This window comes from Pristiophorus japonicus, chromosome 16 (genome assembly GCF_044704955.1).
Source record: "Pristiophorus japonicus isolate sPriJap1 chromosome 16, sPriJap1.hap1, whole genome shotgun sequence".
Lineage (NCBI taxonomy): Eukaryota > Metazoa > Chordata > Chondrichthyes > Pristiophoridae > Pristiophorus > Pristiophorus japonicus.
This window is the reverse complement of record NC_091992.1, coordinates 24480740-24497055: the sequence shown is the minus strand read 5'-3', so window position 1 is coordinate 24497055 and position 16316 is coordinate 24480740. Positions and strand designations below refer to the sequence as shown.

Sequence of the window (16316 nt, the reverse complement as noted above, 5' to 3'; positions counted from 1 at the left end):
ATATATTTTTTTGTCCATTCTTTCTTGGGATATGGGCTGGCATTTATTGCCTATCCCGGTTGCCTTGAGAAAGTGGTATTGGGCCATGTTTTTGAACTGCTGCAGGTTTGGTACAACAGAGTGGCTTGCTAGGCTATTTCAGAAGGCAGTTATGAGTAGATCAGATTGGTGTGGGACTGGAGTCATATATCAGTCAGACCAGATAAAGATGGCAGGGTCCCATCCCTAAAAGGGCATGGGTGAACCAGTTGGGTTGCTACGACAATCCAACAAGCTCGATGGTCACTTTTACTGATACCAGCTTTTCATTTCCAAATTATTATTATTTTTTTTAAAACTAATTTGAATTCTCAAACTGCCGTGGTGGGATTTCAACTCTCTGGATTATTAGCCCAGTAACATAACCGCAACACTATCGTACCCAATGTTGTACTGAAACCTCTTGCAACATAGAGGAAGTTTTCTATTAATAATAAACAATGATTAATTAAGGTTTTGTTCTATTGTTACTATTTTTGAGCTAGGCTCCTTTTTTAAAAATTTATTTCTTGGACCTTGACAAGTCATAAATCCTGTAGGAAGTTCGCTGTTCCCATAACATAAATGACCTAATCATGCAAAATGTCATCCAAACACTGAAATTCACTTTGCCAAAAAAAATTGAACTGATTAGCCTGAACAACTGACTCATACTCAGGACTCTCCTTGTAGGACACTGGCCAGGTGAAAATGTTCATCCATGAATCTCAGAGATCTTGCCCAAACACTTGTTTCTGTATATTTTGTAGGATAATCACAACATCATCATCATCATAGGCAGTCCCTCGGAGTCAAAGTCGACTTGCTTCCACACAAGAAATGAGTTCTCAGGTGACTAATGAGTACAATGCGGGACCTACAGTCTCTGTCACAGGTAGGGCAAACGGTGGTTGAAGGGACGTGGGTGAGGTGCCTGGGTTGCCGCACGCTCCTTCCACTGTTGATGCTTGGCTTCAGTTTGCTCTCGGCAGAGACTCGAGGTGCTCAGCGCCTTCCCGGATGCTTTTCCTCCACTTTGAGCGGTCTTGGGCTAGGGATTCCCAGGTGTCGGTGGGGATGTTACATTTTTTCAGGGAGACTTTGAGAGTGCCCTTGAAGCATTTCCTCTGCCCACCTGTTTTGGGAATCTCGTGTCAGACATGCGGGCAATCACAACACAGGTTTAGCAACACAAGAACATTTCTTTTATGAATAAAGAGAAGACCATGAGAGCCGATAAGCTGGTTCCTTTTCCACGTAATCAACCACTAACTAAGATACAATTATAAATGTTAAACTCCAAGTTCTAATATTTTAGAAGTTCCCCAGCAGCTCACTACTCTCTGTATTCCTTGACAGAGAGGATAGGTGACCTGCTTATTTTGAGCTCATCGCGTATAGGAAGTGTAGGAAAGTAGACTAGGTCTCGACCTCTCATTTGCCAACCTTGTATTTCCATGCCTTACTCTGCACAGAGCATTTCCTTGGACCATCTTACTGGGGCATAAACCCATATCACTTCACCTCACAATGTACTGCATCAACAAAACTTTCCAATACCCTCCCACAATAAATTTGTCCCTCCTCTCTTGAAGGTACTGGGTTAAGGTTCCAGCAGCACTGGCCATCCTCTGGTATCAAGTGGTCATTCTTCTTTATAGGTGGGTCAAGACATCGAATATTGGCAGGCTATTCATACATAAGGACATCACAGCAGAACTCAATCTTGTCCTTACCTGATGTCCAAACATACATGCACCCTCCAGCAGCTGTCAGAGTAACAGGTGGGAGTCATCATGAATTTCATAGAATCATTGAAATTTACAGCACAGGAGGCTGTTTCGGCCCATCGTGTCCGCGGCAGCCGTCAAAGAGCTATCCAGCCTAATCCCACTTTCCAGCTCTTGGTCCATAGCCTTGTAGGTTACAGCACTTCAAGTGCACATCCAGGTACTTTTTAAAATGTGGTGAGGGTTTCTGCCTCTACCACAATTTCATAGCTCAGGGAAGTGAAAACTATTGGGGTAATCCAACAGCTGCTGAGATCAACTAATTGAGCACAGACCAGCGGTCAAAGCTAGGACCTTTGTGGCTTGTGTGGTCCAGTCCTACACTGGATTGTGTATTTACAAACTGAACTATTAGGGGAGTGGTCAGCACATTAAAAAGCTATCAAAAGTTGCTTGTGAAAAAATTATCACTTATTTTTCCTAAAGACAACACCAAGAGTCATGGGCAAACAGACTGTTCTGAAATGCCTTTCTAACAATCTTATAGTATAGCATAACGATAAAGAAAGGGATTGTACACTTGTACTCACCATGGAGTGCATGAACTCTCCGAACAACGTCACGAGGCTCTCATCATCAGTGTCATTATCAATCTTGATAGCCACATTGAGGATATGAATGGGCTCGTCTCTCATACTCTGCAAATTTAAAAAGCGGGGCCGGGTTGGGGAAGGGTGGGTGGGGGGGGGGGGCGCAGAAAGAGTGATTAGACTAGGTTTAAACAATGCCATGGCAAGCTATGGAAATACGCAGGCCGGGAATTTCCTTGGAGCTGCTCCCACTGTAACTTGGCCAGAAGTGTGTTGGGAACCCTGTTTGCGCACAGGAGAACAAGGCCACAAACAGGTCTGTTCGATTTCTGTGATACAGGAGACTCTCCAGGTCCTCAGAACCATCATTGTTACCTACAATACTATTTCCTCATGGTTCATCGAGGTAGTTTCCTCCCAAGTCAAAAAGGCCCCAGACATATTTCAATCCTCTATAATCTTGTGCCTAAATCAGTAAAGCTCGACTGCAGATCAGAGAGAATGAATTCTCAATCCCAGGGAACTATTACAAAATCAGGAAAACAGGAAGATTGAGTCTAAAGAGATGCCATGGAAACCGAACTGTTAGGAGTTCATGATCTGTGCATTATTTAGTTCACGTGGAGATTCTTTAGGTTTTATAAAATGGCACTTTCAAGGTGCCAAGACACTTTATAACATGTAGAAAAAACGTCAGGCACCAGACACTAGTCACATGAGCAGTGGTAGGAGCTGCTTGAAGCTCTTCCACACACCCAGTGCAGCTAGCAAAAGCTTTCAATTTATTTCAACAGCGAGCAATCAGGCTTTAAGTGTTACTGCTGATGACAAAGGATTTTGCCTTGTACTTTTTCATGAGGATTTTCAAGATGCCCCATTTTCACCTACCATAAAGATAATTTTCCTCTTAAGACTGATTTTTTTCCCTCACACAATTGAAACAGTCTCCAAGATTGTTCATTTGTTCTTGTTTCCATCCCAACCCCCACCCCCACCCCCACCCTGCAGCCCCCCATTTCAATTTTATCTCCTTTCTAGTCTGGACACCTACCATCAGTTGAGACTCAAACCCTCTAGAGTGAGGACTTCCTGCCCCAAAACAGGAACTGTGGGGAGGAGGGGGGGTAGAAGTAAGGTTCATCATTAATGTTATATATTGAATAAAGTGTTTGACCAGCTACCATGAGCTCAAAGTAAGGTGTGACCGCAGTCCTTTATTACCGGTCTTCAGAGTGCCTCTCCAGCCTGTGAGGCCTCCTTATATACAGGTGCTCCCAAGGGATTGTGGGATCCCTTGGGACTCTAGGGGATGAGCCCTCTGGTGGTTAAACAAGGTATTTACAGATTTACATATATAATAATTAAGGTGGTGGGAATTAAAACCTATTTCACTCTGGACTTAGCATTTGCACCAGGCGCTATCAAGTCAAGCATACAGCAGGTTTTACATAATGTAGAGCGCTCTTTATACAGCTGCAAAGAAAGTGCATTCATCAAGGTGATAGATGACAGTGATGGAAATGGAAGTTTATTCCTTTTGGGTGCAATTTCTGTACCAAGCACCTTCAGGCCAGTTGCACCACAAGTTATGTACATTGCAGCGCTCCCCTTAATCTGTCGTAAAAATCTTACTTACTTAATGCGAATTAGTGCCAAACTATTGGCCATGTGGTGTAGATCGCATGCACAGGCAGCTGGGTACAGAGAGCCCATCAAACATTTTACTGCGACGGTTAACAACCAGAGAGAGGAGACTTTCAGCCCATCCATCCAAGCTAGGTTGCGACTCAAGTCATCAAGGGTGAAAGGGCAGCATTCTTTAAACTAAGTTTACTCAGTGTCACCCAAATTTGATTTTACGGTGAACTCTCCAAAATATTAATTCTTATTCAACATCTGCACAGCAAATCCATGCCAAAAGGCCATCAAATCTGATGTATAACTCTTACACACACCCCTATTTTCAACCCCCTGAATGAGCAGGAAATTTATCCACGAGTCTAGTTTTATGGAACATACTAAAATTTGGGATATAACTTGTACATAACGTTTATGATAAGCAGTAAAACTGCAGCATAAAACCCTGTCCTCCGCAGTTAATGAGTCAATAAAATTGGAGGACCCTTTATCTTCTTGATTCTACACACTGAAATGTTTTTAGATGCTCATTTATCTAATGCCTTTACTTACTATTGATTTAAGAGTTTGAAATAAGTGTGTTATTCAATGGCCTGAGTTTATTCTCACCAATGCACCACCACTCTTGTTCATGTAGGCTCCCGCTATGACATTGGGCATTTGGAGTTTGGCTCATTAAACATGTAGAGCATCAGATGGCTATAGTCCAGAGCCTGTGCTATTTACCTTGTTGTCATCATCTTCATACAGTGAGGCATGTCCTGATTCAGGAAAGGTGGGGCTTGAAGGCGGGGAGTCAGAAAAGCAGCTTGTTACATCCTGAAAGTTTCTGAAACACAGAAGTAAATTGAATTTTGAATTCTGGAGCATGTGAACAATTCCAACAGAGAGGCGCTGAAACTGAGAAAATGTTACGCATAAAGCATGTTGGTTCACAGACTGCAGCACCTCCCCCGCACACCAGTCTACAACCGTTGACCCACAGACTAGTCCACACACCACTAACTGATCAGCTGCAGCCCTGGAACCAGACCAGGATACTGCCCCGACCCACCGGTTAATCCAGACTGCTACCCCTGGTCCACAGGCTGCTGCCCTTCACCCACAGACTGCTGACACTGACCCACCGGCTAGTCTACACACCACTGACCCCGATCCACAGGCTGCTGCCCCTGACCCACAAGCTACTGAGACTCTCAGGCTAGTCCACAGGCTGCAGCCCCTCACCCGCATGCTGGCTTGCACACTGAAGTGTGTTACAAGATAATCATACATCGAAGAGCTCAAATTACATCATGAACCATGGAAACAAAACCTGAACAGTTCATCAGCACTCACTTAACCCTCTGCAGCCTTGAATTGCTACAGGGCCCTGACTGATTTCATTCTTTTTTTGGTAGTCATGGATGGCTGATTCCTATGATCGAAATGTTTTCTGCCAGGTACTCTGCACATTTAGTTAAAAGAGGAAGCGGTGGGAGAATGGATAGTGCACAGATTAGATGCTGACCTTTGACCTCAGGGATTTGGGTTCAAACTCAACCAAACTAATGAGATGGAACCTCTACTCTGTTGGCTGGAAAGGTCCTACAAATTTGGGCAGTCTGAAATAATGAGCAAGAACCACCAGTACAAACCTGCCCCAACCATACAGTGGACGGATAACTCACAAGGAGAGTGGTTCTTTTAAAACATCTTTAATTTAAAAAAAAGCCAGCCACTCAAATCTGCAATGACTCATGCACCAAACTGTTTTATGGACTTTGCAATCTCATCCGCAATACGATCATTTTAATGCCGCTGTGTTCCTCACAGATAGAAAAGTCTAAAAGTTGAAGCTTTAAAAATAATAAAGCGCGACAGTCTTACCTGACGAAGTCTTTAAAGGTGCGGAAGGCGACCATTGCCCCCATACGCTGGCACGGTGGAGTGAAAGCAGTGTCAAGCAGCACATCACTCACACTGGCAACATGGAACATCCCATAATGGTTCAAGTTCGATGAGAAAGACATTCTGGATTTAAACAAAGATAAACAATTAGGACCAGAGGAGTGGCAATTCACTACAGTGTTACAGAGAGAAGCACTACAGTCCTGTCAGTGTAATAACACGTTTAGGAGTTGAAACCATATTGTGCATTAGTAATAAATGTGTAAATACATTCATATGAAAGGACCCATGTCAATTAACGTTTATTAATGGACAAAGGAATTTCATATGATTAGTCAACGAGTTTGTTACTTACATTACACAGCAAGTCGATCCCTTCATCATACAAGTCTATCCAGCAGCTTTTATATAAAGCAAGCTGGAAGCAGGGATCCGTAACGATTAACAGGCCAAGTGAGAATTCCAAACCACCAAAAAAATATTTTTGTATAACAGGTACTTCGCCAACCCTCCATTTTTATGCGCTCTATGCTCTCTCCGCCTCCAACTTTTTTGATTTGTCCTTTTCCCCTACTCGGCACCATTTCCTGATAGAGAGCTGAGAAAGACCGTGTTCCCAGGGCTCTATCGCCAGCCTAAGCCTAACCACAGTGAGAATAGTCGAGGGTAGATGGAAGTTTCACTCCCTTCATGTGGGTAAGCGTTGACCCAGCTGACAACCAAGTTCCCATAGCCTCTGGGTAGCTTCAGTCTTGTATACCAGTGAAATCAGATTAGAAAGTCTAATTGTTGCTGTCAGTTTAATTCACACCAGGTACCAGCATTAAACCACCTGAATACTGCAGGATATTTCTACAGTTCCTAAACAGCCTTTCCATCACCTCACTGATGAAAATTAGAAATATTCTTCCTCCAGTCCCAAAATACTAGCCTAAGTTTCCTGTAGTTTTTTGCAATCCTTTCTACAATTAGCCATGTCCTCCAATTTGGTGTCATCAGCAAATTTCTCATTCCCAAAGTCCAGACTATTTATGTACACAGTAATAAGTCATTCCAACACCAATCACTATGGAACATCACAAACCCCATCTTTCTGGTCCAAGAAACTCCTTTTACCCTGAGCCTTTGCTTTTTGACTCACTTCTCCAGCATTTAGCCACATTTTTCTTTATTCCATGCACCATTATTTTTGCTACAAGTCTATCAGTGGTACCTTAACAAATGTATTTTTGAAAATCTATATAAACCACTTCCACTGCATTCCTCAAAGAAATCTATAGGTTGGTCAAGCATCACCAGCCTTATAGAAATCTGGGCTGACAAACATCTCTCCAAGGTACAGTTTAATTTTTTGTAGTTTACCAATAACAGAATTGTTACCAACAGAACAGACTAATTGGGCTATAATTTCTTGCCATATCCTTTGAAGAGGGGTGCACATTTAGTGATGATATCCAGCTCTACCTCACCATCTTTGTCCATGGCTGCTGCTACCATTTCCAACTGCGTATCCAACATTAAGACTGCATGGAACCAAAGCTTCATCCAGCTTAATATCGGCAAATCCAAAATCATCCACTTTGACTCCCACAGATATCCAAGCACCCCCAACATCCATGTCATCTCTTCCCAGCTGCCATATCAGGCTAAGCCCAGAAATGTACAACTTTGGCATGTTGCTCCATTAAACCTCAGCTCTTTACCCCACACCCAATTCTTCCCCAAGACAATTTTCTTTTACCGCCACAACATTAGCCCCTTCACCCTTACCTTCCCCACTCCACTTCCAAAATCCTAATCCATACTTTTAGCACTTTGTGGCTGGACATCTTCCGTCGACCATTCGTGAGGTACAAGATCTCGTGCCCTTATCTGTACAAAGACTCACATCCCATTACCCTCGTGTAGGGAACTTGACAAGTTGCTGAGAGTAGAGAACATTTCTATTTCATGGGGATAAGCTAATAGTTGGTCGTGCACACTGCAGTCTGCTGGAGCTTGGTTGACTGCCATAATAAAATTGGAAATTTCCCAATTTTTCCCGAGTTGGCCACTGGTTTTAGCCTCTCCCAGAGGATAGTATTGATGGTGGCCGTGCAAGGTTGCACTGTTGACTTAATGGAATGGCTTGACAACTCCAAAGGTCTCTTCTTGCCCCTCTTCATTTATTCATATTGTTATTTGCTGGGTAGGATGTCTCTATGAACCTTTGGAGCTGGAACCGTACGGACCCGCAGAGCCGGGACCTTGAAGACGGATATGTGAATATATATCTTCAGACATTAATATACAACCAAAAGCAAATTTCAATCTGTGAATCCAGGCCTTACCACCCAGACCAAAATAAATACTATTCCTTCTTCAATATTAAAATCTGAATCTCCTAAATTCAACAAGACAGAATAAAGTTTTTCCAGAAGAGTTGAAAAGTTCCATATTACTGCAGTTAGCTGGTAAAATGCCACATGAAGTACTCATCCAGTTAGGTTCCATTCCATGTTGATGCTCTGTATTTGGAGCACGTTGTCATTTTTCTGGAATGTTTAATGTAACCAGGGACAAGGTGTTTCCCAGCACAATAAATGAAATTACTTGTGTAGGTAAAATTGATTCAACTCTACACTGAGCTACAAAGAGCAGGAAGGTCCCAAGTCCCACTCTACCTGATCAAGTAGTGTGTGACGCCTTCACTCGTTAAATTGGAACTGCATACATCAGTCTCACATCACAGTCCCATAGTGCAAACATTCAAATTTATGCAGTTCAATTGTTATTTCTTTTCCCTATCTCCATCCTCAAGGCATGAACTCACGAGTGAGGGACAGTTCCACAGGTGCTGTCCACTATTTGTCCTAGTGCCATTCTTCACCTGCAAGCCTTGGCAGGCTAGTTGACACTGGAAGGCATCACTTCCAAACCACATCAAATGCTCTTTCCAAGGTCACTAAATTGTGAGCAGGGCAGGAAAAATATGGCTTGTTTTCCCCTCCCTAGTCAGCTGTAGCACCCCCGCTGCCATCTCAGTTGATATTTCAGCAATTTATCCCGGGTCTTTCAGCTCAGTACCACAGTATAGAAGGGCTTTGTGAACTGAGCTATTGGAGGCACTCAAGTTTCTATTTCTGAGCGATGTCAGGAAGATTTTTTAAAAATCTCCAAATTTTTAGGGTTAACCTTCACAAAGGCCCACCTGTCAGATCAACCAGGATAACACAAAAATAAAAAACAATCCGAAGCCCAAATTGTGAAGTGGTTTATGCAGGTAATCATATCCAGTTCAGCAGATCGTACTTACACTGGAAACACTGAGGAAGAGAAATAATTTGTTTTAGACTCGCGGGTGAACCAGATGATTATCTGTTAAAGAATCAGGAAATCTAGTGGGTTTTCAAATAAAGGATTAGGCAATCTCATAGGCACACAGTATTTCAGTTTTATTCATGGCTAATCAAGTTAATATCTATTTTTAATTAGAAATTTGAAAGTAGTCATATTCCTCAACACAGTGTAGAGGATGCTGAAATATGGCTCATAGGGAAAGCTGGATTTCTGGCTCTTCAACTTCCAGTAATAGTAACCCTGGCTCAAAGCTACTGATTTGGAATAAGAAACAAAAATATTTTCTCTTAAGAGACTCAGGAACAGCCAGCCGATTACAAATAGCCCTGCGATCCCTGACAATAACTCAGTGTGCATTTATGCAATAAATGGTTCATTTCAAATTAATGACCCAGGCCCACTTCACATGGTAAATGGGAGTGGATCCATGACATAAGTTATTGATCCTATTTTCTGATCCAGGCCAAGAAAAATATTTAGCTGTATATACCTCTGTTTAAATATTTATCACCAATGCTATTTTACTGCTGCGTTTTGCTACAGATATATATGGATTTACCAGCAACTTGAATATTGGATTTTCTGCAGGTAACACACCCACTGCCCCAACTCCTCCTCCTGACTGCCAGTAATGTGTCATTTCACACTCTGGTCAGGTGAGAGAGACCCACCTCGCTGTAGATAGCAGAACAGACTCTATTATATTGACTACCTTTAAAAGGGATGTCCCGACAACACTGTTCACAGCAGAATCTTTGACGGTAGACAGTAAACTAGTCACAATGTTCGGGAAATGTAATGATACTTACAAGATTTGCCTGCATTTTTCTGACCTGTTCCTTGGTCACTGACCCAATTTTCATGGTAAATGTGCACATGGATATAAATATTTTAGGTTTATTAGCTCAGTCAATACACCCAACTCTAGAGGCGCGGTGGGTCCAATACTGGAAAGTCCCTCATAGGTGCAGGTAGCAAGTTGAAGTTTGTGCAACGCCCCCGCATGCCCCATATTCCAAACATGCATCTTGGGATGAGAAGGCAGATACTAACCTTGCAGGCATATATACCTTATGGACAAAACGATGAATAAATAAATGAAGCCATGAGATCTCTAAAAGTGGCAGATGGGGCCTCTGTTTAACGTCTCGGTCAAAAGGATAAGACCTCAAACAGTGCTCAGAAACTGTAGACAAGGTCCTACTCCTCTGGGCCTCAAAAGGAAATAAATAAACTTAGCTGGTGGGGCTTCTTCTCCTACTGATCCTCTTCCTCCCAGCTGCAGCCTGTTGAGAAAGTGACAGTCGCCTCCCCGCTCAGGCCAACGTTAAATTGGCAGTCAGGTCCCGATGACATCATCATCAGGATCTGATCTGCATATTTAAAAGACCCACACAGGCTGCAGACCCACACCCTCGGCACCTGCAATTTAAAATCAGTCGGCGGGATCGGGGTGGAAGGCCAGCGGGTACATCTCCCGCTCCATTTTAACTGCCTCCTGCAGAGTGACAGGAATTAAAATCCCTCATGTATTTGACAACACAAATCCAGTCACTAATTAGAAACCAACTAGGTGTATTAAACAACGAGTTTAGTCAGCAAGGAGCTGGAGCCGGATCGTTAACTGAAGGAGGTTGGTTTGGTCAATATTTTCTCCCTTACCCAGGTGTGTGAGACCCAGAGCTGCGTACTCATTTTTAGATGCCCAATTCTGAATGGACTTCTACTAGAACTAGGGTAATCACTTGCACAATTTTCAACTGAACAGTCCAGTTGTGTGTGGATTTGCCCAGCAACTATATTTTAAAACTGGTGAATTAAATATTTGTTTTGAAAGAGAGTGGGGGCAGAGGGAGAGGGAGGGAAGCAGAGCTTCCAAGAAATAGCACGTTCTACACATTATGCTCGTAACGGAGAGGGTGGCCATGCAGAAGGTAAAGTGCGCAACCAGTGTACTGGGACTCTTTTGAGGAACGTGACCACCCCTTGGGCACAAGATGGTGCAAACTCCTTCCAGGTTTACACTCAATGCTCATGTAACTGAGGGGAAAGTGGAGGCTGATTAAGTCTGAAAGCAGCACATTATATTTTATCTTTATTATTTAACAAAGAACCACTGATAAATCCCAGAAGTCACAAAACACCCGGCAAGAGGCTGATGGGAGTCAGTGCAGAAATCAATGTGAAGTAACGAAGGCCAAAACCTTGGGGACAGCAAATGGTAGAGCAACAATCAGGGAGGATTTCCCTTGTGTGTTATATATGGGTATAACAAAATCTTAATCCCATTCTGCACAGCAAAATCTCCTTCCCTGCTCCAGGTTAGTAATTCAATTCCAAATTAAATTAATTCAATTGTACATTTGTAGAAATTATGTAAAATTAGAACATAAATGATTGTACAGTACCTGTTAAGTGTGGGGATGTTCCCTCTGAAATCAAACAATTACTGACAGGTTAGAGAAGAATTATCAGAGGATTGTAATTAGTGATTACAATTACAGTTCACATTGAAAACTGGAGGGTGGAATTGAAAATTAATTATTCTAAATGTTATACGTCAATTAGTGAGGTATACACACACACACACACACACACACACACACACACACACAATGTCCTGGACTTGTAGTTGCTGCAACAGGTACACATTCAGCTCCCCCGGTGCAAAAGCAATGGAGCTTTATATTGTTCAGACTTATGACGTACGCCCTTATTTACAAGAAAAATTCTATCAAAAAGTTTTTTATTTAGATTTTGTTTCATTTACATGCTGAGTCACATCATACTGGGTATGCAAAAAATGTAAGAACAAAAATCTATTACATAGCCTTCCTAATGCCCCCCAACCCCCCACACACACCACAAAGTACACTAACTGTGTTTGTACTGGTGAGCTGTGAATGCACACTTAGAGACAAGGTGCTCCTGAAGGGCCCAGGTGAAAGGACAGTGAATTGCCCGAGACCTTATTATGAATAGCACAGTGGCAATCAGTCTATATGGCACAATAGTTTTCAAAATTAAGAAGCTGACCTTTTTGCAATGGCCTTTGCTGCGGCCATTTTAGTAGCGGCCTTGTAAGCAGGTGGCCAAAACTTCAGGTCCCAGGGCTTCCTACCATTCAAATCCATCTGCCATGGCTGGGATAAGGGTGTAGCCACGACAGGCAACAGGAAAGAGCTACAGGCTGATTCCCGCAGTTGGAGGTCGGAACTATAAAAGGAACAAAATAAGCTAGAACCCTTCAACCTCAAAAAGAGGCTTTTTAGGTGGGATCTCGGAGGTAAAGAAGATAAATTAATGAGATAGAGTAGGTAAATCCTGAATGTACTTTAAGGTACACAAGTTAGGAGAAAACACACACACACATTGCATGGCTAAATAAGTTTCTTTGAGAGATTAAACATCATAACATTTGAACATATATTATTGCAGCATTTTAGATTAAATGTCATTTTTATAAACCAAGTCTATTTTTGATATTTTGGGTGTTTTAATTAATACAGAATTAAATGCAGACAATTACCTATACAATAAGGACATCATTTGTAATCATTCAAATTAGATTGTCTTGGAATCTATATGGTTCCAGTATAAAAGGCGCCTGTAACCAGCACCTCAGTCTGCTCGAGTGAATGCAAATGCTCAACGGCAGCCTGTACACTCCCTCCAGTTATGATTGATCCTCATACACATGCAATCAGAATTTCTCTTAGCCCTTACCATCAGCTCAGAGAATTTCATTTAATTTTTTATTTTCACAGCATTCAAGCTTTTGCATCTGAAACATTTCATCTGACAGAAGTGGCTCTCACTCCTTCAAGATTTCCATGTGGAGGAAAAAAAAAGAACACAAGCAAGATGCATGCTAATAGTGGCATTTAAATCAAGTCATGATTTGGTGCCAGTGTAGGCCACAGTTTTATAAATCAGGAGGCGAAGCATAATAAGGTGCGAATTGATGCATTTCGCTTATGTAAACCTTATTGCCATTAACATTTAAAGTGATATTGTTGCATTGGGCATGCTCCGGCAAAACAAATTACACCACACAGCTTTCGCTAGATTTCAGCATATAATAGATTTTACACAGTTAGTACTTATTGTTAAAGATATGTATTCTGCTATTTTTTCTGCAGAACAGTTTGAAGATTGTTTTACCACAATTATATAATCATATTAACGTACCCAATGCGTGTGAAATACCATGAAGATCACAGAATCTGATGGGCCGCAAGTCATATCTGATTCTAAGTGGCATGCCATCTCCTTTATTAAAAGGCTAAGCTCTGTAAAATTCATATTTAAGTTCCATCGGTCTTTTAAATCAGGCCTGCGAGACTTAAGTGACCATTTCTTTCTGGTGAAGGACGCCACTGCTGAACCACTCTCAGCAGTTACTCTTGCTCCGACACAAGTTACATAAACGATAAAGGATGGTACTAAACTCAGGTTACAAATACACTGCCCACTGTAGTACTGATGCACACAGCCCAAGAAGGTCTCAAGAGTTTGATTCCTGTTCGATATGGAAGTTAGCTGATGTCAACCCGGGGTGGAATTATCGGAGCTCCAATTAGTGTCGGCGCCCATGGCGAGAGAGAGGGGAGAAAAACAGCCAGTGCCCAAGTCCTGATTGTTATCCTGTGACCACGCTGAAAAGTGCACATCTGTGGACACTGGCCGAAGACAGGATTGGATGAACAGAGGATTGGGCTTGGCTATGATGCTCCTCACATCCAATCAAATAACCGACTGACACTCAGCACAGGTTCACACATGAAGCATGACCATTTGACTGAGATAACATGGAAGCATATTCCACCTTGAGTCAGTGTTTTCAGGACAGAATGAGAGCAAATTGAGGAAGGGAGTATAAAAAAAAATGGCACTACACTGAAAATATATATATATTTTTTTTAAATGGCAAAAAAATGCCCGAGATAAAGGGGCCTGAGGAAAGAAAGAGAGGAAAATGAGATATAAGAGAGAATGAGAGGGAGACAGACAGCCAGAGATATACAGACTGACTGCATTTATGTAACATATTAAAGGCATTCCAGTAATTAAATCATATTAAGTGAAGGAAAGTAATGATGGACACGATTCTCCTGTTACAGACCAGAGAGATACAGGCACTTTCCCAATTCCAGCAGTTTCTGGGTGCTACACGGTTGCAATTTCCATTATCATTTAGAGAGATGGGAAAAGTGAAAAAAGCTGAAGGCAAGGATAGAAAACTGAAATGCTGATAATTTCAAAGTTGCCCCAGAATTGAATTGTGCAAGGTACGGGATACTTTCGCCTTCCCATCATCAACTAGATTGCTGTCATTATGCCAACACATAGATTTTGCACTGTACAGTTATGATTGTTGAACAGTGTTTTATTACAAGAAAAATGAAAGTAAATTTAATCAGCCTCAGAAACCCAACATTTTCTGTCGAAACAAGCACATTTAAATTCAGGCACGGTAGTTGCAAATATGACAAGTTCATTCTGGCAGAGTTCTGACAACCATGTTGATGTTGAACTAAAGACAGGATTTTAGATCCCATTAAACACAGTAATCAGTGCATTCATCAGGAGCATGTTTATACAAAAAAAGGAAACTGCTTTAAAAGGTGCATCGAGACAAACCAAGGAGGAAGGACACCGGAGGCTGACTGGTCAATACCTGCAATTATGTGACCGACAGTTTTCCAGCCCTGCCGAGACCGGTCACTATGAAAATCACCGGTGGCCAAGCAGAAACAAGTACTTAGTGACAATGTGAGTTACTCCACTTTCCTCTGCCACGTCTGTCCTGTATTCCAACCATTTCCGAGGGTGCACATACGAAGGGAATACGTTTGGCGAATTGTGGCTGGTGACAACTTTTCCGTTTGTCCCATTTTACTGTCACGGTCCGAAAATCGAATTGGAGCCAAGTCGATAAATTAGGCAGTTTACACAGAAGTTTAATATTTGAAGTGCATAAATCTCTCACCCAATTAGGTTGCCTCCTTACCATCCATTAAACTAGACATTGTGCAGACATACATTTCTCTGTCACGGAAGAGAAATATTCTGATTTTGTGCTCTACTTGGGAGCTTTGCCCATTGGCTATGCATATTGGGAAATTCATTGCAATTTTCCATTCAGACATGTCCATGATTCTCTGATATGCTCAAAACTCCATATATCGACCACTGCGTCTAGTATTATCCAGACCTCCCCTCCTAGCACACAAATAACAAGGGAGTTAGTTACCTGTTGGGATGGGATGTTGGCAACATGAACTGAAACTCTACAATGCAGGTTCCATCCTGGAGCTGGCGGTGCTGAACACTGTTCAACTCGTATGCAATGTAGGCTCTTCTAACATAGACCTGCATAAAAACAGTTGAATCATATGGTCATCTAGACATGTCATCAAACTGTCAATCTGTCAGTCATGGTGCAATAAGAGGCAATAAGATCACTTTATGACAAATAAATATATTTTTGTTTCCCCCCCAACTTTTCCCATTATCTAGTTCTGATCATTTGCTTACAAACTTTGGGTAATCTAAACACATGCTAATCACTGCCTCACCTTTTCCCCTAAAATAGATTGCTTGACTATATGTGCACTGCAATCATGAAATAATGGCCTACATTCAGGATGCTGCACTTGACACAGTATTAAGATGACATAAATTTCCTCCAGTTCTCTTTCTCTCTCCATGGGGAACGTGTCTTTACCCAGACACCTCTAGCACAGATGAAACAGGCTAGAAATCACCAACTACCCATTGACCAATTTTAGTGACGAGTCCCTAGATATCAGAGAAAACAAATATCACCATTTGTGCAACATCCATCTTCTACTTTAAACTTAATGGTACTCATGACTGGAGTACCAACATGGTGTGCAACACACAGGTATGTGGCAGAGAGTCACAATCTTCATTATGTCACTTGGGAAAGGGGAGAGTGGAGGGAGAGGAGAGAAGGGAACCAAGCAGAGGTCAGAAGAGAAAAATCAGGCAGTGAATCACTCCAGCCTGCATTAGGGGCATTTGAGGCACAATTACTCTCGGTGCTTCTGGGCTGGGAAGGAGAAAATCAGCCAGGGTTCTCATT

General features: G+C 42.1%; 1 protein-coding gene across 4 annotated transcripts in view; it reads right to left on the bottom strand.

The window, feature by feature from the left end:
- acaca (acetyl-CoA carboxylase alpha) overlaps positions 1–16316 on the bottom strand; it is a 272671-nt gene that overhangs the window by 148238 nt on the left and 108117 nt on the right. For all 4 annotated transcript variants that reach the window (XM_070857142.1, XM_070857145.1, XM_070857143.1 and 1 more), the window contains exons 28-32: positions 15462–15580; positions 11614–11637; positions 5846–5989; positions 4703–4805; positions 2339–2446 (exon numbers count right to left, since the gene is read on the bottom strand). In XM_070857142.1, the coding sequence (XP_070713243.1) occupies positions 2339–2446; positions 4703–4805; positions 5846–5989; positions 11614–11637; positions 15462–15580 (498 nt within the window). The remainder of the gene's footprint in view (positions 1–2338; positions 2447–4702; positions 4806–5845; positions 5990–11613; positions 11638–15461; positions 15581–16316) is intronic.